The sequence below is a fragment of the Seriola aureovittata genome, chromosome 19 (assembly GCF_021018895.1).
Source record: "Seriola aureovittata isolate HTS-2021-v1 ecotype China chromosome 19, ASM2101889v1, whole genome shotgun sequence".
Taxonomy (NCBI): domain Eukaryota; kingdom Metazoa; phylum Chordata; class Actinopteri; order Carangiformes; family Carangidae; genus Seriola; species Seriola aureovittata.
The window spans coordinates 9084476-9109989 of NC_079382.1; the positions used below are offsets into that span (position 1 = coordinate 9084476).

The following is a 25514-nucleotide window of genomic DNA, read 5'->3' on the forward strand; positions in this document are numbered from 1 at the left end:
AAAATCTATCTACTGATCAATAAGAGAGTGTGTACACACACACACACAAGAATACTGATCCCTTTGAACATAAAGCAGAAACACACAGAACATATCAGACACACACACACACACACACACACACACACACACACACACACACACACACACACACACACACACACACACACACACACACACACACACAGGGGTGTTTGCATTAATTCTCCAGAAATAGCTCCACTGTGCCCCAGTCACTCAGAAAAAAGGCACTCAGGCACATAAACACACAAAAAGACCAAAATGCACACACACTTCTCCCAAAATAAACCCATTCTCCTGATCAATCAGAGAAACAACGAAGCTAATCAATTGTATTGATCTTGATGACAGCATCACTCAATTAGCTCGCACTTCTCACCAGCCTGTTTTTTCTCCCATGAGAATAGACTTCTGGTGAGTCTAAATGAGACTCCGCCTGATAAGAGTACTGATGTTGAGATCTGAGCAAATAAGTGTCAAACCACACAGAGGTACTTCCTGCTTTGCCAAGTAAGAACAAAGAGCTGCAAATATATAGCTACAGTCCCCTGATATTTCCACAGTGAAGGTGCCCATTAGTGAATTCAGAGCAAACAAACCTGCTTCAAGTTTAATGCTAGCTTGCTAAGATCAAGCATCTGGTAAACAGAGACTTTTAGCTGCATTTAGAGATAACCATAATGTGGGCAGACTTGAATTAACCTGACCAAATATACTTTTCAGACCATATAATAAAAGACCTTTTACAATACAATCTTTCAAAGAAGCTACTGCAAATAAAGGGTACAATGCAAAGTTGCAATAAAAAAAGTCTTCCATTAGCTCTATAAAATCATTAGGATTAAAAGAGCTATGTGAGAGTTTTGCTGTTGCTACATAGCCAACATCAGCATTAACAGCTGTTTACTTACGAGTCTAACAGAAACATTGTTCAACAACAAACAAAACAACTTGCTTCTACTGCTTCTACTTCTATCACTTATTTTCTTCTACTTAAGTTAGCATGCTAACCAGCTATCCCCAGCCTGGTAGAGCTGTCTTGTCTTTCCAAAATCGAGACTCTCTAGCGTCCCTGTTGCCCTGAAGAAGTAGTCCTTCTCAGAGGGCATCTTTTAACGTCTTGTATCGTAAATGCAAAGATGGCTGAAGCTCTTAGACTGGTAAGTAAACGACTTTTAATGCTAATGTTGGCTATGTAGCAATAGCAAAACTTACCAATATCTCCTTTAACTATACAGTTTGAATTTAACCTTTAATACTGTGACAATTGTGTTGTGTCACTCCTCATTTTGTTCTAACAATGCAGCCAAGGTTAATGCTATCAGGTCCTTTTAATTTAATCAATACTGCCTCTGATGAAAAAAGGTATCAGTGTCTGTTGGTGAGAATAAACAGACAAAGGGCAGAAAGAGAGAGAGAGAATAGAAAAGAAAAGAGAAAAGGAGATAAGAATGTTTTTCCAGTCAGAGTGCAAAAAGCTGAAAATAAAAATGAATGAAGGTTTGTTTTATGACACAGTGAGCACACAGGTCTAAGGTTCAACAATCAAAACATTACAAGAGGCCCCAAAATACACAAACACGGAGGAGGTAAAAGTGTCACTTTGCCCCATTTTCATGTTTTGAGGACACAGAGACCTGTAGTTACCTCTCATACACTATATCTCATATCTCACACACAAATACACACATGTAGACGCACACAAAGACCACGCCAGTATAGCTAATCTTCTTAGTAATCACAAGGTTTGACTGTTGGAACGGAACAAAGTTCACATCGTCATCAACAACAGTGGTGGTGCTTCTACCAATGAGAGAGAGAGACAGAGAGAAAAAGAAACACAAAGAGACAGACACGACAGAAAAGACAAAAAAGAGAGACCATTAAGAGAATCACGATTTTTACCTCTGGGCTGAACCGACAACCTTTTTTCTCTGAGGAATTATTCTCTGGATTATTTCCCTAACCTCTGCACTGAGACGTATTGTGACGCACTGACTGAATTATAAAAGTTTCTTTTAAGTCCTTTAAGTTACGTGGCTGCCATCGCCAAAGCCTCACCTTTGACCTCCACTTACATGCAAGCTACTGGAGACTATTTAACAGTAAGGACAAACGTTGGGGTAAAGACAGCTATGGAGTAGCTCACTGAGAATATTTCTTTAGATTTTCATTTCTACCTACGTTAAATCATATCTGCATTGAAGGGAACTTGAAAACTGTAAGTAGATATTCTGGAATCTGTACATATTTATCTGATAACTGCTGCATCTATGACACAGCAAGGCTGCACTTCTGGTAGGTGCAGGATGTTTTTGAAGTTGTTGAACTTTTTTGCAAATGTAAGTATTCTCTCTGCCTTTCGCTTTGGTGGTTTGTGTAAAGGAATTTATCCAGTCAACAGAATTTGGTGGGTGTCTCCTTCTCGCAGGACTTACTTGGTAGTGAAATACTTGGTAGGGTGGATAATTTTGCCTCAGTGCTGAGGGGAACTTAGAAGTAAACAAGCTATAATTTCGCATGTGGAAAATAAACATATGACTTAAACATATCACTGAGACAGCCACCAAAATTACAGTTTTGTGTCCCTTGACTCTGTGTTTGAATTATACCGGCGTGATATGGTTGAAATTAAAGTCAAAATATATTTCTTGGAAATACAACACACACTTGTTGTGTCATGGAGCACTGCATCATTTGAGACGTGTCAGTTGATGCCTGTAGCTGTAGTTCACATACATCATAAAGACAGAAGAAGTAAATGTCACAGTATCCTGGATGTGCCAATTTGGAATGTGAACATGATAAAATAGAGTAGAGAAAGTAGTTCTTGAAGAGAGATTGCTGGCTTCTGCACAAGTGGAAGCTGGCTCAAATTTGAATGAATTGCTATGTAATGGCCTAAAATATGCATGCAACTTGCACTGAGATTAAAGATGTGCCAATTTGGAATGATGGAATAAATAAAACATGCACATCATTACCTGTTAAATTACTGACTTTTGCATCACAGTCTTACCACCTTCCCATCACAATTAGATTCCTCTGAAAGGTAACAATCAATCTACTGTAATTAAATCATTTTCCATTCCATCACTTAATGCCTTAAGTTATTCATCATAGTTCAGAACCTGAACAAGGCTGTGCGCAATAGTAAAATATGAGCTACATTAACAGTCTCACCTTTAAATTTGAGCCTGGAGATCTTAACTACTTGGTGGTTTTGAAAAGAATAATGGCCATCTAGAGTGTGCCATCCTCTGACTCAGTTTCCTATTCAGCAGCTATTGTTAATACATGTAGTTTGGAATTGCCTCACATTAAAAAATATTGTCATTGCAATACTGTTAAAACAGTACTATATATAATGTACACAGCCCAGTCTTAACATCAAAACCTAGATATCTTTGACCTGAAAATCACCAATTCAACGCTCACTGGGACATGTTATCTGATCACGTGTCAGGTATCCTATCAAAATCAATCTTGACTTCCTCTCTTCTCTGATTTCTTTCTCCCATGCAGCAGCAGTATGGAGGTGCTCAGTGGCCCCTGGGCTGATGTGGCTCTGCTCCTGCGACAGACCATCATGCAGACAGACAGAGGGACAGACAGTTTTCTTCCTTTCTGGTTCTTCAGCCTGCTGCTGTTCCTGTCTGTCTGTCTGCTGCTGCTGCAACTGATTATCTACCTCAGCTGGAAACTCAGACAGGGTAGGCATGTTATTAACTTTTTATGTCTCGCCCATGTTCAGACCACTTGCTATGTTACATTTACGATGCTGCCGTGTAGCTAAATGGATACTATGAGGGGTCTTTCTCCAGGGCCACACATACTATAAATACATACGCTCATCTCCACATTTTATTTTTCTGTGTGTTACAACTTGGAGATTTTACTTCATGCTATCAGTTGCTATGGCCACCATTACACACCATTTTGTCTATGTCAAGAAAATATTCTCATTCAACATTGTGAATGAGAAGACACACAGACAGACAGACAGACAGACACACACACACACACACACACTACTGTGTCTTGTAGAGGTCTCATACTCTCATATGACTTTTGAACAAAAACTGACAGCTCATGTCGCTCCCAGGTGGAAAAAATGTCTGAGTCCTGTAACGCAGCTGCACTCTGAATAATAAAAAAACATCCAAAATAGATTACAAGAAAAAACCTAACAACTTGGCATGATGACATTTTTGGAAAAAAACAAATTTGACTTTGAGGCTAATGATCACTGAGAGTATCAGTTATACTGGCCTGGTTTCTGTGAAAGTGTTTATATGTTATTGTGTGAGAGAGATGCAGTGTGTATTAGAGAGGGTGTACTGCAGGTTTTAGGGTACTGCATGGAAAACCTGGAAACATGGCTATTCTTTCATCTGTGTGTACACATGCTCTGGTAACAAATGTTGTTTTGATAAGTGAACCTGACCCCTTTGCTCTTTGCTTTGACATAAAATACAAACACACACAGTCAATTATACACACATCCCGTAAAGATAATAGGTTCACATACGCCATCTGCTCCCACTCTCACTGGGAATATGAAAATGAAGATTACAAAGAATTTTCTAAGACTTTCCTTAGCTTAGTCCCACAGTTTGTGATTAAAAAAAAAAACAAACTTGTAACTTTCAGCTCATGGTTTGTCCTGATGTCTTTTGGATAATTATCCCAGAGGGTGCGTTAATGGTGACTACAGTTTTGTAACCATCAAAACTAATTAACAAGTAAACACCAAAAAAACTAAAATATTTGCTCTTGCTTGAGTACCATTTGCTAAAAACTGCAGTGCCTCGTTTTAGCAAATTCCTTAGCATTTTACAAAAATGAAACTATTCTTTTAAGACCCGTTTAAAGATTTGTTTCTTTAGTAAGATTTAATGAGCTTGATTCAACGGACAAGATAGGAGAGTCAGGAGGTGTGTGGTTGTCAGTGTACATCCTCTGAGGCCAATTATAATCAATTACAGCTAATTGTCAGTGGTACAAACTAAAGAAAAACACTTCTTTCTTTTAAAGAGCTTAGTGTTTTACTGACTCATACTTAATGAGAAACATCTGTTATCCAGTCATTAAATAACTGGCACAGAGATGCTGAAGTTGCATTTTAAGTGAGTAACTGATGTGTACACTACCACAGTAAGGTACTTTTCATTTGAACTCACTCAGTGACGTGGAGGTCCTTGCTGCCTTTTCCTGGTGAGGAGACATCCAGCTCTCACCATGGGCAACTCCACAGCTAGCAAAACATTAACAGCAATTCTTTCAAATTTCGAATAAAACATGCCAATTTCCAGGCTCAAAAAGTAAACAACCTCATATTAGTGAACTATACAAAGTTAACAACTGTTAATTGTGATTAATTATGATAATAATTTTGTTGTTTTTACATGTTATGAGCTAGCTTACTGCTAAGCTAACTTAAAAATGTTAACAAAATGGATGTCTGTTATCAATGCAATATATCTATCAAAGTAAGTTAGCAGACTCAAGTTTCTGTGTTAATTTTCAAAGGGGAAACATTCCTATTCAATTCGATTCAGCTCACTTCTGTAAAAGAGGAGTTAAACTAGACATTTGATTACCTGCCTGCAGACACACCTGTAACCATCACTACAACCGGAGAAGGGCGAGTCGGGTGGTGGCTCTCATTGCGCATGCGCAGAAAATAGCTATTGTTGACATTCGCATGTGACAACGTCCATCTGTATCATTCTTAGTTATTTAATAAATTTAATGAATTTGTAAATGTGCAATATGTCTGAGAAACATACCGTATAACTTAATGCAGTTAATAAGGCAGTCAATACTTATACTGAATGATAATACCCAAATCTAGGCTATCTGAATGATCCACAAAAAAATACCCTAGATTGAGCTACTCGCCATGAGGTTTGTACTCTGTGACCTACACTGTATTTTCTCAGTCTTGCTCTGTATTATTTCTTTCATCCCCAGTTGAGGCTGATCTGTGGGGGTTTCCAGAGGACAGAAGCGCCATCCACAGGCAGATACACAGAAGTACACACCTGAGGAGGAGGAGCGTTGGGTAGCATTCATACACCTGACCGGACACACACACACACTCAATATGAGTTCAAACTGTCTCTATAGCAATATGACCACTGTGGAGACCATCATGGACGTGGGAGGGACATATCTCATAAGCTGTCACATGAGAATAAAAGTTGAAGCCTGTATAGAAAATCTTTAGCTGTCATAGATCTGTGAAAACCAATGCTGTGCCTCTTGAAAAACTCAGGAAAATTTGGAAGCCATTTAAACAGCTGTCTGTACATATGTACAACATCTGTATGAAGAATCTTACACATGAAGAACAGTAGTATTTTTGGTATAGTGAACACTTAGTGTACACATTATTACTACCTGACTATGACATCAACTCATGTACATTAACATACAACATTTACATGTTTTGAATCACAACTGAAATGAATGAATGAGGAAATGGACTGACCAAACAGATTTCAGAGTATAACAATCCTTTATTTAAACAGTGTTACACTGGGGAGGAGTGGCTGTGCGTGGGGAGACACAAGACAGTTAAGCTGCTAGATAGAAAAACCCTACCGGTGATCATTGGTTGGCTAAGAAAGAGCAATGAGGCAGCTGGTTGGTTTTCCAAAACTCAGTTCTTTATAAAGTTTTGTGGAAAGTGAGTTTTTACTTAGTTAAAATACAAAACTTTGCTGGTTTTAATTGACTTTATACCACCTCATCTGTCCAAACTGTAGTACCAAGCCTGAGCTTTATGTGTAAAGAATATAATTGGCGTCAATTATAAAACATTCATCTCATCAGCCCCCACACAGAAAGTCATGTCACTGTGTCAGATGAAAGTTACAATGCCCTCCATAATGTTGAGATCCCTGACAGTTTTAAAATCAGCTGGCGTAGAATCATCTGTTTCTTATCCATGAGTAACATTATGGAGTTGCCTTGGTAACTGCTGGAAACTTCCAATGGTCCAACTCTTGTCTATTTTGCTTTTTCATCTTAATAAAAGTTACTGTCATTCATTTGTCATTCTATTTTTTTCTTTTTTGGGTGATCTCACATAAAATTTATGAGAAAAAGCTACAAACATTTTGGAAAACCGGACCTCACCGCCCCACAGCTCCTGTGACTGGATAGAAGAAAGCCCAGACCCCCGAAAAGAGGTTTAATCTGTGGCCAAAAGTACAAAAAGGAAACTGTGGCAGAAAATTTGATTCGTAATGGTGTTCCTTCAAAAAACACTGTGACAATGTTATAAATATTCAAGAGGGGGGCACAACAATTCCCGCCTTTCAACAACTAGATCAGTTTCACAGAAATAGGACGACAAATTATGAGAAAAGCTACAAATATTGTTTTTTTCTGTTTTGAACAGCGAAAACTCACAAAGCTGCCCATTGTTGCATGGTTTGTTTGTTTTTTTCCTTCTTTTTCTGCTGCTTTGTCTCTTTGCAAGAGGGTTAGAGGTTAAAGCTTCCCCCTCATCTGGAATGTCATTTAACTGCATAGTAGAGGTCAGACCGGTGTTTCCCAATAAAAAGCCAAGACAGTCATTACCACTCTATCATCTGGACATGTCTCAGTCCAGAAATAAAGTTTTAAAATGGTTTCAAATTAGGAGGTCAATACTCCTTCATTAAAAACACACAAAGTATTCTGTTGAGTTCAATGTGAAATGCCACTATGTCCAGTCAGAGAGGAGGGTTAAGACAAACCTAGGCAAGTCCAGGTGGAATGTTTTCATATAAATCTGTGGCACTTCTTTGATTACAGATCAGATTTTACAGAATATGTTTTTCTTTTTGTTTTTGTCCACATTGAAAATCGGTCAACTAAATACATTGGACCAAACTCCTTGTTCTAACCTGTTTAATGCCACCGATATTTAAACAGACACATTTTTGTGGATTTCTGCTGAACATTTGGCTAAAGGACAGAAAATGAATAAAACATCATGAGATTCCATGTAGGGGGGTTTTCAAGAGCACTTCAAGCCCTCTGATACACTTCCCTTCAAGCTGCATTTTACTGTTATGTTGTAACTGTTTCCATGTCTGTCTGCAGTGTGTAGTTATGTTTGTATTATAGAATCATCTAGAATACAACTGAATGTAATTTTGAAATTTAAACATATAAAATACCATTAACACGGCACAATATTTGGTTGTGGTGAAACAGTTACAACACAGCCAGCGCCATGTCAAAGATAATCTTATCTAGACATACTGTATGAGCCGAGATAATCTGTTATCTACACACTCTCAAACCAATCAATCTATACTCGCTCAAGATACTCTTTGAAGATAAAAATGTGTGAAGACATGCTGAATTTAATTCCACCTCTCATTATGTCTAGCAGGTTTTGTTGGTAGGTAAAGAAGCTGGGAGTGAAATTAAGTGCTGAACTACGATGACAAACAGGCTCCGAGGCAGAGCTAGCAAACCGGTAGAAATTGCTTGTGACAGAACTGGTTTCCAAGCTGTTCCAGCTGCATGTCCTCGTTTTGGTACCTGCGTTGGTCGTAGCACAAAACTCTTTTTGAATAATATAAATTGCAGATTGTTTGTTAAGCATTGTCCTAAGAATATTAAAACAGCTTTAACTCACTGCAGGGTGCAATATAACGACTGCCCAAAAAGGCCGACAGGCAATAATGTTCAAATTCCTTTTCACTCCCAAATAGATGATGGTCGGCATGGTACAGCGCTAACACTATCTCCCAATTACACTTCTGTTTACTGGTCCTCTCTCCCAATCAAAAGTCAGTTTGCTGCTCCCTTGCTCCCCTGCGGCCCAGTGGGAATGGTTAGTGTCGTACAGTGGGCGGGCCCAGGGAGAGCGTTTAGCTAAGTAAAAGCTGGATTACTGCTTATTAACCTTCATTTAGTTTACTGTACAGAACGTTGTATACACCAGCGTTAAAGTCAGTTCATTTTCAGTTCTGAATTCGAAAATAAAGTAAAACCCACTGACCCAGTTAAGAGTCCTTCCACTCTTACCTACTGTAAATGTTAAAATGTCTTCTCTTGAGTAAAAAGTGAATTGAACTGATAATGAACTCACTCAGCTGCCAGTCAACACACAAGGAATGTGGATGAATAATAACTATACTTACAGGAAAAAAAGACAGAACCATAAAAAACAAAAAAAAAACAAAAAAACAAAACAAAACAGGTTGATTGTTTTTTTTTTACTGCAATCTTTTTAAGTTACAGCTCCCTAATCTCTGTAATTATTAGTAACAAAATGTGAACACGTGACACAACTGGTTTCTACCATAATCCAACTCCGTGAATGTCTTTTAATGAGTAAGACTCCTGGATTTTGTTACACTTTGAAAATGTTTCCAAAAAAAAAAAAAAAAAAAAAAAAAAAAATACCAAGTTGTGTCTCCCCATTTCCTGCAGGCCTACTTGTTACTGTAAAAATTTGAAATGACTGACTTATATTTTATTACTCTTCACTTCATGAAGTGAGGGAGGGAGCTGTAATTTAACACACAACATTTTTTTTTTGTTCAGGAATGCACCAACACCACTTTTCCACTGCTGATACAGATACCAAGCAAAGAACTTCATAGCTTTTTGACAAAAAAGATAAAAAAGATAAAAACAGTTTCAATTTGTTTTGACTTTTGAGTGTTATTGAAGGTCAATAACAATGATGAAATAATCAATACAATGATGAAATAATCGGTACAATGATACAGTCATCATTCTTAGGCTTGTATCTCATCAGAACTGGTTATCAGTGCATCCCTAAAGGTTTTATTTTAACAGTATCTGACAGACACACTATCTTCTCTCTTTTTGTAAAACAAACAGTTAAAGAAAAAAAAAAAAAAAAAAAAAAGCACTATTAAAAAATAAAAACACACTACAAATGTTAAGCTAACAAAGTGGTTCTTTTGTGTTCCCTCAGAGAGAGTGAGGATATTATTTTTCTTTTACTTGGTTTTGGAGTGAGGGATTTAGATGCACCACAGACATGTAAGAAAGACCGACCGCGAAGAGATTGGTGACCAGCGACTCCATCTGTCTAAGTCTTCTCCTCCTGCTCTTTAGCTCCTCTTTTTCTCCTCCTCTTCAGTCAGTCACGGTTGGTCGTCGTAGGGTGAAGAAGGTCGTTCAACGTCAACAGAGAAAACAGTCATGATGGGCCCTTCAACTCTGGAAAATAGAGTTGAAGGCAATCAGCCTGAGTGTTATGATGACTGGCGCTCAACATTCCTGTAGTTTCCTACTCAAAATATTCCCCTTGTACTCCACACAGCCAGACCTCCACCAGTCACAGCCTACAATTAATGTTCCCTTCTCTTCCTTGAACTCTTTGCGCCTGTGTAATGATGGCTGATGGTTTTAGCAGCTTCATATGTGGGAGTTTTTATTTCATCTCAGTTTTTGTCTCCAGCAAATAAACCGCTACATGCACTCCCACAGTTAAATACCTCCCAGTATTACTTTCACCATGAATAATAATAATAATAATCAGTTACTATTATTATTATTACCTGAGTTCAGTCAATCCTCCTCCTCAGCCAGTTCAGTTTCTTTATGAACCACCACTCTGGTAACAGACATGTCAGGATGTTGCTCTTTGGCCTCCTTAATGGCCTGGGCCAGTGCCTGCGGTACCAAGGGGCAACCACACAGTGGCAGCACCGAGCACAGCAGGCAGTGGAGTTGGTGGAGGAAGGAGAGGAGGGGAGAATGGTGAAGTTAAATGAAAAAAATAAATAAGAAACACAAAGAAAAACGACAAGAATGCAGGATTTACGGTTAGTGTGATTTGTGGCATTTTACTTCTTTGGATTAATTGGGATCTAAATTTTATGAAGTAAAATGACTTCAGATGGAGTCAGATGGAATCAGGTGGAGAAAAACAATATTTAAAAGAAATTTAGAAAACTTAAATAAACCAGTGGACAAAAGATCATGCAGATCCAGATATATAACAAAATAGTTTTTTACTTTTTCAAATATTTGAAATATTTCGAGGCTGAAAATGCATTCTGATACCACAAACCTCTTGTTTCACTTGTGATACAGTTTGTGGCACAAGTCAAAGTTTGTCAAATAAATATTAATTGCTCATCACTTTCAAATATCTGAAATGCCTGTAAATGTATTTAATCAAGTTGTCAAATGTAAAAATGCAGGCTAGGATTTATAAATCAAATTTTACAGGGCAGTCTGTATGTACGTATATGGATAATGAGAAATTTCATATTGTTTTGAAATTTCATGGTCAGTGTTTCACATCAAATCCAATCTATTGGTATACAGGGCAGAAATGACAGAAGATGTCAGTGTCATTGTCCAAATACATTAGGACTGAACTAACTCAGATGTGATCTCCTCAGTGTAGATTTAGCATGTAGTATTCATCACATCTGGGGTACCAAAAATTAAAAAGATATGATTTTCTCAAAGGCAAGGACAGAAAATTAAACTAACGAAGGTGAGCAACAAAATCGGGCACAGAATGGTAAATAAAATTTTTTTAAAAACAGTTAAAACACTGTTTTCTAGCTGTATGGATGAATAAGTGAAGAGATGGATGCAGCAGATCCCAGCCAATGAGTGAACTTATGAATTGTGGGTATCTGTAATTAGTGATGAATGAATTAAATTGTGCAAGCAACATGATCAACATGTTACCAGATGTCTATTTGTTCCCTTAATTCTAAGCAACCAGAATAAAATCCCTCTTTAAACTGAATTAAATGAATCTGGGCCTCAACATTCTTGTCAGCAGTCAGCAGCAGCCAGCTTCATCATTTCTCTATCAGCATATTTCATTTCTATGAACAAATGTCCCACATTGAAGGTGCAACATCTAAAATCGATTTTTGGAGAGCCTTTCACAATATGCATATTTGGACAGAATAAAGAGACCCATCAACCAAGCTGCTGAAACACCAGGTAAAGCAGAGTGATCAGCTGTCTGACTGAAAACTGACCTGGTCGTGGTCGATGTCGCAGTCGCCAGTAATGACGATGCGTTTCTCAATCCTCGTCTCTGATAGGCCGCCCTTTAACGTCTGGAAAAAAATTCACAACCACAATGCTTTGATGCCTGTCACAATGGATTAATTATGAATAATCAAGGCCCACCTGGGTGCTGGTGGGATACAGCTGAGTGGCTAACATTGTCGTGATGGCCCAACAAGTCAAAGCAGATAAAGAATTATCGGACGACAAATAACAGATGAGTGAACTGCTGCTTAAATAATGTAAATTTGGACACTCACAAAGCAGAAATACTGTATTAGGGTACCATGACACTGCATGCACAGTTGTCATGGGGATATACAGTTGATGTAAAGTATGGACCGTGTCAAGATAGGGGTACAAACATGATTTTAAAGTGAATAAATGTGTTTATATTTGCAGAGCTTTTGTACAGCAATGTTCATGATAGCTATATTACATAAGAATGAGCCGTCATATTAATATGACAAATGTGTGTTTGTGGGCGTGTGTCTGTCTGTACCTTGGTAATGTGTGTGGTTGTAGTAGTACACAGAGATTCAGAGGTGATTGTCTGAGCAGTCATCAACACTCCAGGCTCGCCATCACCATTACCATCCAACTGATAACAGGGAGAGACAAAAAGAGATAATCAGCTGTTGATTACCACTAGAAAACCCCCGTTACATCTTTGATGCTTCAAATGAATTCTTTTAAAATGAACTTAGTTTAAAAATATAAATAAATAAATAAATAAATAGATAAAAACTCTTTCCCTGTGGGAGAAGGAATGGTTGAGGGCATCATGCACTGGTGCTAGAAAGGAAGCACTTTGGAACATGGAACATTAACAATGAAAATAACCTTTAAAATAATTACAAAATCTAAATGATTCACACAAACACAATGCGAATCCTGAACGCTAACACACATAAGGAGAGTATAAATAAAAGCTCCCTGTGTTTCTCAAGTGTGCACCTGTGCGGCTTCGTAAGTGATGGTCTTGGTTTCCGTATGTACGATGGGCACTTCTTTTGTTGCTATCTCAGTTTTCTGGGCTGCAAACGTGTCTGATATAGTCACCATTTCTGTCTTTACCACAGGTGGCTGGGGAGGGAGGAGAGAGAGATGTGAGGGGGGAGGAAAGAGGGTTAATATATTAAAACTGAGACCGTTAAGGAAACAAAGAAATATCTTTTTATCTATGCACTTTCTTTGGGATTAAATTCACTTCCAAGTCATTCAATTTAAATGTTTTGTTTAGCTATTGGAAAAAAATGAAGACAGTGAATGTGTACTTAATTATCGTCAAATTAACTGTATTTTTCAATTACATTAGAGACCATTGTTTTGAAGGGGAAGTGATTCAGTTGTGCCACATACAGTGCTACACGTAGCAGTAGCTGTAGATGTACAAACGCAACATATGCAAGTGAATGCAGCAAACTTAATGCAAGAAATCAAGAGCTCCCAAACTCGTGCGAGCCAACATCACCAAACGCAGAATACGACAGCATCTACTTAATGCCACGTGACAGCAACAACTACAGAAATATATTTGGCGTCAACATGCAGCTCAAAGTACGACACAGCATGAACATGCATAACACATGAGCCGATAAAACAAACAATGCTCAAATGACTGGCAAACAAAACGGCAATTGTAATGTAAAACAACATGCAAAGATGACATTCAGATGAGCAGGTGGCATTTCCAAGGTGGTTGGCAATGACGATTTCCACAATACTGTTACCATGGTGACCATGACAAGCCAATTAAACACTAACACAGAGAGAGAGAAGCATCACTGCCAAAACACACGGAGGACACACAAATGCGCACACACACACAAGGTGAAATACAGCATGCAGAACAAAAATACTTGTCTAAAAGCAACATGCATTTCCCACTAAGGCCCCATTTACTTCACAACACTAAAATACAATGCAGAGTAGGAGGCATCAACAGCAACACACCACACAATGCACGGCAGCAGAGGACTAGTCAAGTTGATAATGGTATGAAGACATTAAAATATATGAATATGGCTATAATAAAAAATAAAGACTGAATTAATTATGTAGGGAATGGTAACTTGACACCAAAGCAACAATGGTGAATTGTATATTCAAAATACTCTTCTGTCTGTTTTACTGGGATTTTACTACTTCTGAGAAGGTTTCATTTTAGGCTTAAAAGAGTTGTTTTCACAGGACCCAGATGAGTGTGAGGATGTACATGGGGCTTAATTATTCACGCAAGCAGGAAGGAAACCGGCACTGTGGAAAGCAGGAGGGAAAAAAGTGGGTGTTTCTACAGTTGGTAGGAGGGATCAAAGCCCAGGGAAGCTCCGCAGTCGACCCAGTGAAGACTTTACCTCAGAGCAACAAATAACCTGTGGCCGGTGCTCTGCTTCAACCAGAGAGGCTTCTCCGTTCATTCTGGGCTCCTCCTCTTCCTCTGCGTGGGTGACCAACCCCTGCACAGCCTCCTCAGGCAGGGGGAGACCATTGGGAGCTTCATCAGGTGTGACCATTGGATCGTCGGTGCTTTCCTCTGTCTCCCTCTCACATTCTTTCTCCTCCTCTGCATTGTTCTTCTTCTCTGGCACTGTGTCCTCTTTTCTGGACTCCTCTACCTCTTGAGTGATTTCTTCTGCGGGATAAGTGATTACAGATGGAAGGGAAGTGTCTGGAACTGAAATGCTCTGCTCCCCCGTCTTATCCTCCTCTTTCTTCTCCTGCTCTTCATCCTCTTCCTTCTCCTCTAGGATTTGCGTATGCGAGATGGATACAGGGACATTTGGGTGGTACTCTGCTTCTTCCTCGCTCTCGCTCTCGGATGAAATGCTCTCCTGCTTTGCTGCTTTTGCTTCCTCTGCTATCACTACTTCCTCTTCAACCTTCACTTCCGGCTCTCTTGTTTCCTGCTCTGCAGGTGGGCCTGCAGGAGAGCTGGTTGTAACTGTGACAAGTCCAGGTTTGGTTGTTTTGGAAACCTCTTGGACGACAACGGTTTCTTCGATTTCAACTTCAGTTGTCTATACACACGCACATACACACGCACACATGTACACGTAGTGCACAGACACACACGCACGATGAGGTGCACACACATACACAACAAACGCATGGAGACAAAAACAAAAACAACATGATCATTGAACATAAATTAAAAAAAATCAAGTAGGTCAACTGAAAATAAATTAATACAAAAGCAAAATCAGGAATAAAAAGGAGATGAAGATGTTCAACTGTGGACAAAAAGAGGTGAAAGGGCGAGAAGACAAGTAAGAACACAGATAACAAGTAAGAAGAATAGATGGCTGTAGTAAGAACATGAAATTTCAAGCTGCAAGTGGAAAATGAATGAAGGCCTGAAGAAAATGATGGATGAAAAGCATCATGAATGGAAGGCTGGATGGATTAATAGAAGAAAGTTAGGACCACCTTAGCAGGTTCTTTGGTATCAGAGATCGTACTATCATCTGCAGCTGCTTCCATTTGGGGCACATTCACCTGCGTGACACAGAGGTTACCATGACAATTATTAATATTATAATTAATCACACACCAGCAGTCATATCATCATTATTAGCAATTAGTGATGCTCGTTATTGCAGCATGGGGAGGGGCTGACTCTGACTTTATTTATTCTCCCTCTCTGTCCATGGTGGACTGTCTTTCATGCACAGTCAAGTTCATTTCCATACAGTGTCAAGTTCATTGCAGCAGGCAATAAAAAGGAGATGGGATAAAGAACAAAACGGAGAACAGAAAATGTAAAGAGCCAAGATGGATTGAAGAGAATATCCAATCAATAAACACCGAAGCTCATCTTCACTTAATAAAAAAATATATAGAAACATGGCATTGAAGTCAGCAGTGTCTTGACCGCAAAAAACATGTCAGACCATAATGAATTTAATTCAAAGTCTTTTAAAAGCTTACGTAAGAAGCCACAAAGTAAACGCATATGGGTTTCTAATGATGGAAACTGCTGCTTCAACACCTGCTGCTTTAATATAGTTTTTTTTTTTCCTGCAGATGCTGGTGAGGCAAAGATAAATAAATGGAGCAGATTTTTACATTTGCAGTCAGTCCACATACATGTTTATCATAACAACACGAACAGATGACACAATCACAGCTGTTAGTTCTTTCAGATTAGATTAGATCATGCCCATTTTGAATCCACAGTTCATTTAGAATGAATGGTTTCTGATACAGAATGAAGGATGGCCACCATTCATTCATCCAGCATCCATAGCAGGCATTATGGGCAACATCTGGTAAGCATCCTCACTCAAGTGAAGCATTACAGGTTGTCAGTTTACTTTCAAGGTGATCGATCAACTTATGGATCAGATAAAAACTCCAGTCAGCGAAATGGTGGCTTTGTGACTGGTTGATCAAAAAGAAAATTGTGTATGGACTGCAATGAAAGTAAACTGACTCCTAAATGTTCAGGAGTAGCAGCAGCACCTCAGTAGCAGAGAGCGTAGTAGTTGGGGAGATAAGAAGCCCTTGCGGCGCTGTAGTGGAGGTAGTAGATGAACATGTGGTTATAACAGCATCTAGTGTCAGTTCGGGAACACTGCAGGCAGCCTCAGCAGCTGAGTCAAAGCCAGTGCAAGAGTGTCTACTGAAAAGTACAGACGCTATCTCCTCTTCAAGGCTCTACAGCGACATACAAACACATGTAGAGGGCAGAACACAGAGAAGCAGAGAGACAAGAAATCACACAGAGCAGTTAAACACAACAGTAACACAAGACATAAAAACATATAATGTGAAGCACACGTATGAAAGTATAGCTAAAATAAAATAAAGATCCGCCATGCTTTGCATTTGCACATCTTATAATGATCACATTAAGTAGAAGAGAATGAAACAGATTTGTTTAGGAGAGCAAAGTGGAGAAATACCGCAGAAGTCAGCAATGCACACGGAGCAGAATAAAACCATATGCTGTAAAAACTAAAATGTAACATGAGCCCAGCTGAAAAGGGATGAACACTCGGTGACAGTAGTAGGTTAGGGCAGGTTTTGCAGGAAGAATTCCTACAGAAAAAGAAAAACCCCATGAAGTCCATTAGGTGATAGGTGAGTTATGAACAACAGGTCATGAAAACCACCATGCGAAAAGCATCAAATGAAAAGAGTAAGAGAAAACCTTACACAACTTGCAAAAAAGATCAAAAAAACAATCAAATATAGAAGTGAAAAAGATAATAAAAAGAGACAGCAGGTATACTGAGAGACTGAGGAAAGAAGAGAACTTCAAAAAAAAAAAAAAAAAGGGGCAAAACAAATGAATGATAACACATTTTTCTTGCATACGGCATTGCTGCGTCTCTGCAGGAAGACATGAAAATACAATTTTGAATCACTGCAATCCACTGCAAACAGCATGTGACCCGAACAACCTTTGCAGCAAATAAGGCTGTGACAGTCAGTTGCCGAGACAGAAACATCCACACAGACGTACCACTTGTTGCTGTTGAACACGTATCGTTGTAGCGGGAGAGGAGGTGAGACGTTTCTCCCACAGGTTGGGCTGAGGAGGAGAGGGAGGTGGCGCCTCCATAAAGGAGCGTTTTAGCTGGCTAATGCTAGCTTGGTGTTTCAGAACCTCGTCTTGAGTCTTATCATGGTCCTAATGGGGAAGTGGAGGAATAAGGGGGGAAGGTGGGGGAAGGGAGATGAGGAAGGGATAGAGAGTAAATGAGATAAGTATGGTTGAATGAAGGAGGATGGGTGGAAGTGATGAGAATGGGATAAAAATGAAAGATGTGGGGCAGCGAATGGAAGGGAAAGAGCGTAGGAAAAGGTGGCAGGTCAGGGAAAAATAGTGGGGAAAGGAATGAGCAGAGAAATGAGAAAGAAAGGTCGGAGTGAAGAGATTGAGTGCAAGGATGGAAGCATGGAATGGAGCGAGAGAAATGTAATGGGGAAAGGAATAAGGAAAAGAGGGAGGTAGGAAGGGAAGGAGAGAGGGAGGGGTGGGAAGGGGAAAAATTCGGTTCAATAGAACACAGGAACATTAGTCTGTCAATCAGGAGGGAAACAAGATGGATGCTCTGCCTCGCTGAAGCCTTGTTTGAAGGGTTTGGAACGAATTCTTAATATAGGCTTTTCACCAGTACTTTGCTCAAGCACACACGTGTACGTTTTTGTGTGTGTGTATAAGCAGGCTGCAGTGAAACAGAGCTTCTCCATCTTGTTGGGGAGTTTTTCCTTCAGCAGGCCAGGGACAGCAGGGCAGACTGTAAAACATGGAGCTGATAGTGGTGATCACTGTAACCCTGACCTGCTCTCTTTCTCCCTCTGTCTGCCTGTCAGTTCTTAGCAGTTTTGCTAACTTTCCCATTTGTCACTTCTTAGTGAATGTTTCTGCTTCCCTATCTCATCTCTATTGTTTCATCTCCCTGGCTCCTATGCTCTTTCCTCCTCCCCTGACCTCCCTACTACTGACTACAAATATTTTTGTTTTGAGGAGACGGCACCATGATAAAGAAGTCATTCATCAGAAACTGACAGACTGAAACCACACTTTGATGAATTTTCCTTATCTACTCTTATTCTACATTCTTTAAGGAAATATCCCTAGGTTTAGTTTTCTAATCTCTCAGTTTAGAGTACTACAAGCCATGTAGACGACTGCACTGCTACAGATACCAGACAGCAAAGCATCACTATCAGTCCCATGTTGAACAAAAGGATGTGTTGTTGTTGTTATTTTAGTATGTTATCAAACCACACATCACTCAACACTTGCAGCCAATCACCAGAAAACAGGAAGAGAGCTCCTCATACAGGTTAGGGAGGCATGATTAGTCAGGTTAGACACAGCTGCCTGGCAATAATCAAACTCTTTGACCAGTCAAGGATTGGAAATACAACAAGATAAAACGGTCACAAAACAGCGTTCAACATGCACAGAGCATGCATGGAAGTCACGTTCACACACCGCTGACCTATTCACAAAGCAGCCATTGTGAACACTCAGGCTGGGAAATTTGCTGAAAGAGAAGGTCTCACCTGTTCTGTTGTGTACCAATACAGACTTAAAATAGATGTTTTGCATTTCATAGATTCCCTACAACACTTCAGTCAACCTGAACCTCATTTCCATCATCAGTTACATGCATAACCTCCAGTTAACTTTCCTGACCTGATTAATTCAAGCAGTTGCTGTGGTTGTTAAAGCTAAAAATCATTGATGTTTGACATATTAAAGCCTTGTAATGTTGCTGGCTCTATTTTCTTCTCCACCAACTCTTGAGGGAAATTTTTGACTCTTTTTGAAGTGACTCCTTTCCTATTACACGTAATTATTTAACCCACTGTTCATATAGAATTATTGATTTGTGCAGCTTTAAGTGACATTTGTTTTATATATCATATATGACATTTCAGTTCAATTTTCTAGCCCACCTGTTCAAAATGGCTGCCAAGTGAATTAGGACATTTGCAACCTTGTCATATAGAACTCTTTCAATAACAGAAAAATTACAAAAAAAATCTCAAAACAGCTGGAACTGAGTGAAGACTTGATCAACCAACATCCACACACACATGCATGCACAGACACAGAGCCTGAGAGTGCGAGAGGGCAGCAGTCTTGTACAGAATGGTACAGAGGAAGTTGTAGTTCTGATGGCGTCAGAGTACACAGAAACATGTAGTTCTTATTTTCAGCCATCAGACGACGCCAGTACGAACCTCCAACATTAAATTACTGTGCCTCACATAAATATTGTCCCCATGCACTCTCATTGGACTCTGGAAGGCAGACATACAGCAAAAAATGAAATGGTGAAAATTAATTTAAAAAATTGAAATAAAGTTAACAAAAAATAAAATCAGTGTATTTTAACTGTAACTGTACAAAATTAAACAAAATGCAACAAAAATAATAACAATTGAATAAATTACAAATCATTAATTAAATCATAATCAAATGAGTAAATCGGGTTTAAATTAAAAAAAAGAAATAAGAGAAAAAAAAAAGGTGGTGACGCCGCCAAAAAAGTCTCAAACTGTGAAGAAGGCGGGACGGTGGGTACAAGTACAAATTAAAAACATTTTGGTATTCTGATGTTACTATGAATAAAATGGTGCTGGCACTCGTACCCATGTTTACACAATTCAAAGCATTCATAACATCACAAAACCAACAAACATTTACACAAACCAACAAACCCCAATGTGCTTTGTGTGAAACAACAATAATGATGAAAAGCACAGATATGAACCACAAAGCAAACGAAAACTGTGAAACCACAAACCACAGCAGAGCAACCGAAAGTGAAGATTTTAGGTGAAAGTGCCCATTCAGGATCAGTTTTTACACTCAGGCCCCAATCTGCAATCCTCATGTAAAATGAAGGATGGCACAAGAGACATGTTTATAAGCAAACAGCCTTAAATGTCAGTTTGAATATTAATAAATGTTGTTTTCTGCACACATATTCCAGATTGGGCCTTCAGTAGCTGAGAACTGACTTTATCTCCTCACATTAGGGCAACTTCACCCTAAATAGGTGAACCAAACCAACAGACCAACCAACACGGCGAGAGCAAATGGTTGACAGACCAAATACACAATCAAATAACCAATAATAGTGTGTGAACCTGAGAGAGGGAAACCTCACTGGCTCCAAGTGACTGTTGATGGGGTAGTCAGGGAGAGAATAAGGAGAGGTTAGGTATATTGCTCTACTACACCATAAAACCAGGTGCATTCAATATTCACAACCATCTTTACACTAGTTTAAAGCAAAGTATCTTTTATCACTCCTACATTTTTTTCTTCTTCTTTTTTTAAAGAATTTGCAAAGCATGCTGGGGAAAGACAGGCCTTACAGACCTGGGTAGATGTAGCTTCAACATCACCAGGGCTTAAGTCCACCTCCTTAACCTTCAGTGTCGTAGTCATGGCGATGTTAGTCATGACAAAATGAGGAGGGTGGGGGCACGAAGAAAGAAAAAAATGAAATGGATGATGGGAAAAGCTCTTTTCTTTCCCAGCAACCTCAGTGTTAGGGAGGACTGCTGGCCATGTGACCTTTGCACCAAACCCACAAACCCATTAAACACATGACAGGAGATAATGGTCAATAAAGGGAGACAGCAGATGCTACTGACTGCTCTTTACAGTCTGCATGTATATTTTTATCCTATGAAACAAATTTAGAGCATGTTGAAAACCATGTCAGATTCACCGTATCTACAACAAGTAAAATGCTACAACTACTACAGTTCCCGTGTATGCTTTTAGGACACCAAAGCTACTTTTAAGTCAAGAAGATTATGGAGCTATTTTCTTGGTATTAAGTGCTACACCGTGATGTTTTCCACCAAAGACCAGCTTTTACTTAGTTTTAATTAGTTATATAGCAATATGTCAGTATTCTTTCCATCTCATCTTTTGATTACACAGCTAAGAAAATGCCACTTGGCCACCACAGAAATGCCATTACACATTTACTTAAAACAAAGCAAACAACGGACTTGGGTCGAAGAGAGAGTCCCGAACCTCAGGGATCAGGGTAAGTGTAACACTGTTTACTCTTAACATTCATTAGCAATAATATACAGATCTGATACACTTTAAGTGCTATAGGGTTGAGCGGGGTTACAGCAGCTATCTGTATATACAGTTATAACAGCTAATCTACAACTTATCTTAATCTGCAGTACAAAGGCAAAATGCAGCAACATTTACTCAAAAATAATATCATTATTGCATTAGTGGTCATTTATCTTGCCTATTACCAGTTAATACCATTATGTTACATCTTTTGAGTGCTGAAAACAGAGCAACTGCACAAACGACTCTCAAAATATGTTCTGCACTCCACTACATGTTATTGTATTTTGCCTTTGTAAGTTAAATCTTATAAGTCTCTCCCTCCCTCACACTCTCTGTTCTGTATATAAATCCCCTATTATACCTTTCTTATATAGCTATATTAACAATATAATAATAGTTTCTCTATTTCGACATTGATCCATTGTCCATTATCCACTCTGAATTTAAACGCTTTGATTAATCTTCCTTATTCTACTCTTTGTTCCTTATAATGAACAATACAGTGCGGTTGGCAGGGTGCAAGGGTGGTAAGAAAAAAGGAAATGTCAGGTACAGGTGGTGTTGGTGACACTCACAGACATAAGGTTAACACATTCAAACACAGGGGAGGACATAGGGAAGGAGGAGTGGAAGGGGCCCGGTAGGGTGGGAAATCTGGTTATATGAGTGTATGTTTATGCAGCAGGATCACACATCTCTTGTGTCCAGGTAGCACTTGTGTGAGTGTGGTGCCTGATGCGAGGAGGTGTGTGTGTCTGTGTGAGAGGAGAAGCTTGCTTGTTGAAACCAGAGCTTGAATGATCGTCAGGCTGATTGTTTGGCCTTTCACTGATAAACATTGGCAAAACTGCTTTTCGTTGACTGGAGACCACATTCTCTAGGTAACACAGGGTCAGGCCGAGGGGCGTGGCTAAAATCAGGGCCAAGACCAAAGACTGGCTCGCTGTCAGCATCACAACCAACAGGAAGACAACTAACAGGCAAGGGAGAAACAGAGGGGAAGGATTTAGAAGGTAGCGATGTACAGAGGCAGTTAGGTTAGAGCGAGAGGAGAGAGTCAGGAGAGAAAAAAGGTAGGAGGAAAAGGGCAGAGAAGAGAGGGAGGAGAGAGAGGAAAAGGAAGAGATATTTGGAGGACAGGTGAGAGAAGACACCAAGGGCAAACAAAGTTGTGTTGGTTGCAAAGGACAAGCTGGAACCAAACTCATGAACTTTGTAGGGAGATAAGAGGTAAAAAAGGTCAGAAAATGATTCATTTTTTTTGTTGAACTGTTAAGAATTTGACGTAATCTGGACGTAGTCATGTTGGAAATAATAGATTTGGGGGCACTGTAAGTAAAAGTCTTTAGATTCTCTGCTGACTTGTATATTCGCTTGGATACAGTGAGGGTCAAAATGCTCAGCTTCTTTATTAATCCTGAAAATAGCTTTGTAGGCAGACATTTTCCATTCTTCCCCAACATGGAGAGAAAACACAGGATGAACGAAACATATTTGACCACTCCTCTCAGAGAGAACCAGCTCCGCCAATTGAGTAGTCCAGATGTTGCTCTGGTTTCAGCCTGGCAGCTCTCCTCAACTCCCAAAACCTCTGCAGTGTAAGTTTGGGAGCCAGTGAATGGGTTACAGGCTTGAGGGTTTTGTGCATGGTGTTCAAAATCAGCCGACTGCTGATCGGAGGTGATGGAAACGTATGAGGGAAGAGGCCAAGGTGTGTGTGAGGCAGCTGTGTCGTCAATAAGGTCATCATCTTCGGAGATGTCTGACAGTCCATGGTCGAGCTCAGAGATAGAGTCGAGGGATGGAGGGATGGAGGAGAGTGAGGATGATGAGGAGAAGGACAGAGGAAACATGAAGATTGACTGATGGGGGAGGATTGAAGGAGAGAAAAGCGCAGGCAGGAAGAAGGAAAAGGAGAGGAAGAAGGAGACAACAAGACAGAGGAACAAACAAAAAAGTGGGGAGAGACATAGAGTGGGTGGGGAAAAGAAAGGAGACACCCATGCACACATATCCACAAAGTGCAGGACCAAGCAGCGAAGAAGTAAAATAAGTTAAACATAAAACCAAAACATCCAACATAGGGTGCATTAAATACAAATAATTTCATTTTTTATTTTCATGAAATTATGGCAAAAATGAGAGCATGCAAGAGCGGAGTGAGGAGAGCAAAAGAAAAAAAGGGGGTGTGAAGGAAAAAAGAGAGAGGGAAAGAGACATAACATTAGTCAGTGAACAGCACACCACAATAGGTTAAAAGTGAACATAGCAGGGTACAGCATAGAGCAGATTACAGTTGTGTGCAGAAACAGTGTCTACAGGGTGTCGCCACTAAGCGAGGGTTAAGACAGAGTCCACAGTGCCGGGGTGTGAGCGAAGGTTAGGAGGAGGAAAGGGAAAGTGTGGGGTGAAACAGGAGGCATGCATAACATACAGTAGTAATTAATATATACCCCTGTGCTGGGCACAGGCAGGCTTGGTTTAGGGCTGACCTAGGTCCCGCTAGTGCACACAGATCATTACTACAGGACACTTGTGAGTGGAGAGGCCAGAAGATGCAACCTCTAACCGTGCATACCGTCATGGCTACCTTAGCCGCTCTGGTAAAGACTGTAGCTGCAAATGCTAATAGACTTTCTCTGTCAGTCTAGTTGGTCTGTGTCCCCCCTCTTGTTCACACACATATGCACATATTAAGGAGACAAAAGGCCAAGGCTGGCTGCCTCCTGTTCCTTGTAGTGATCCACCTAGTGGAAAAAAAGTATCTGAAGAATCATGTGAAAACAGAAATGAAACAAGTGAATGACTCTTTGTCAACACCTACAGATCAGTAGTCATCAAACAAAAGCCCATTAATTGTCCTGATACAAAAAGAGCCCCACACCTGTCTGACGTGGCCAGTTATGATTCTGTCATTTCATCCTGAGGATTAAATGTCTTGAGACAACAATTTGAAACTGTACTTGTTGGTGCTGCGGACAAAGCCAAGCCTCCAGGCTTACATTTCAGCTCTGGTGCCATTATTATTCACTTGTAGCCTATCTTTGAGGATCACTTTTATGAATCATTGGCTCAGTGTGGAAATAACAAACCTGCTTTACCATTTCATTGTTCCCACCCAGATATAAGCCACATCCTGCTATGGTGGTCCTCAGATATATACAGCTCCAGATATACAGTGCAGATGGACCTGCAGACTGGGCCCACAGTAATGCTTCTTCTTCTTGGCTTACACACAGAACAGTGGTCCTGGTCTTCCCCATTTGTATACATCATATTAACATAACAGCATACCAACCAAAAGTCTGTCTTAATTAAAAATGTTGATTTTTACAGACACACTAAGAATTGATCTATGCAACATTAAATCAACAAGTGCTTCTATATGATTCACTTGATGCTGAGACAAAGTCTCAGATAGAAACATACATTTTTTATCTTTCCATCACCCAGATAAATACTGTCTGTCTGTCTCTGACACAAAAAGACAAACAGTTCCTGTGGGACAATGTGGTTTCAAAATACGATAAAGACAACAAATAACGAAACAGAAAGACTTGCTAGACTTTTCTGTGCTGTTTTTCCGAACACACATAATGTAAAAGCACACACACACACATATACCTTAGAGTCAGAGTGGAGCTCCAGGCGGTGCTCACGTCCGTTCTCAGCTGTGTCCCTGCCGGCCTCAGTAATGCTGATCACTGGTGCTAAAGGAATGAGAAAAAAAACAAAATAAATGAATAAAAACTCAACTTGTCAACAGATTTACACACAGTGACAATTGCATAAATCTTCATTGACATAAGACTTTTTGTTCACATGTTGGTCAGAGCCATATTTAACCAAAACAGTGAGGATAGATACTTCAAAAACTACTGCA

At 39.6% G+C, this 25514-nt stretch overlaps 1 protein-coding gene and 1 long non-coding RNA gene across 15 annotated transcripts in view; one reads left to right on the forward strand and one right to left on the reverse strand.

The window, feature by feature from the left end:
- Window positions 1-1777: 1777 nt before the first annotated feature.
- Window positions 1778-7079, forward strand: LOC130187388 (uncharacterized). The gene is made up of 3 exons (XR_008830447.1): window positions 1778-2126; window positions 3547-3734; window positions 5998-7079. It is a non-coding gene; the product is annotated as an uncharacterized LOC130187388 (long non-coding RNA).
- epb41l2 (erythrocyte membrane protein band 4.1 like 2) overlaps window positions 6526-25514 on the reverse strand; it is a 50992-nt gene continuing 32003 nt past the window's right edge. For 2 of the 14 annotated variants that reach the window (XM_056404946.1, XM_056404947.1), the window contains exons 14-25: window positions 25256-25341; window positions 20906-20956; window positions 20671-20703; window positions 17522-17689; window positions 16516-16710; window positions 15481-15549; window positions 14409-15071; window positions 13009-13137; window positions 12554-12652; window positions 12021-12101; window positions 10569-10683; window positions 6526-10227 (exon numbers count right to left, since the gene is read on the reverse strand). In XM_056404946.1, the coding sequence (XP_056260921.1) occupies window positions 10579-10683; window positions 12021-12101; window positions 12554-12652; window positions 13009-13137; window positions 14409-15071; window positions 15481-15549; window positions 16516-16710; window positions 17522-17689; window positions 20671-20703; window positions 20906-20956; window positions 25256-25341 (1679 nt within the window). In that variant the 3' untranslated portion in view covers window positions 6526-10227; window positions 10569-10578. Of the gene's footprint in view, window positions 10228-10568; window positions 10684-12020; window positions 12102-12553; window positions 12653-13008; window positions 13138-14408; window positions 15072-15480; window positions 15550-16515; window positions 16711-17521; window positions 17690-19758; window positions 19819-20670; window positions 20704-20905; window positions 23494-25255; window positions 25342-25514 lie in introns of those variants that run through there. The other 12 variants (XM_056404948.1, XM_056404949.1, XM_056404952.1 and 9 more) reach the window with 12 other exon arrangements.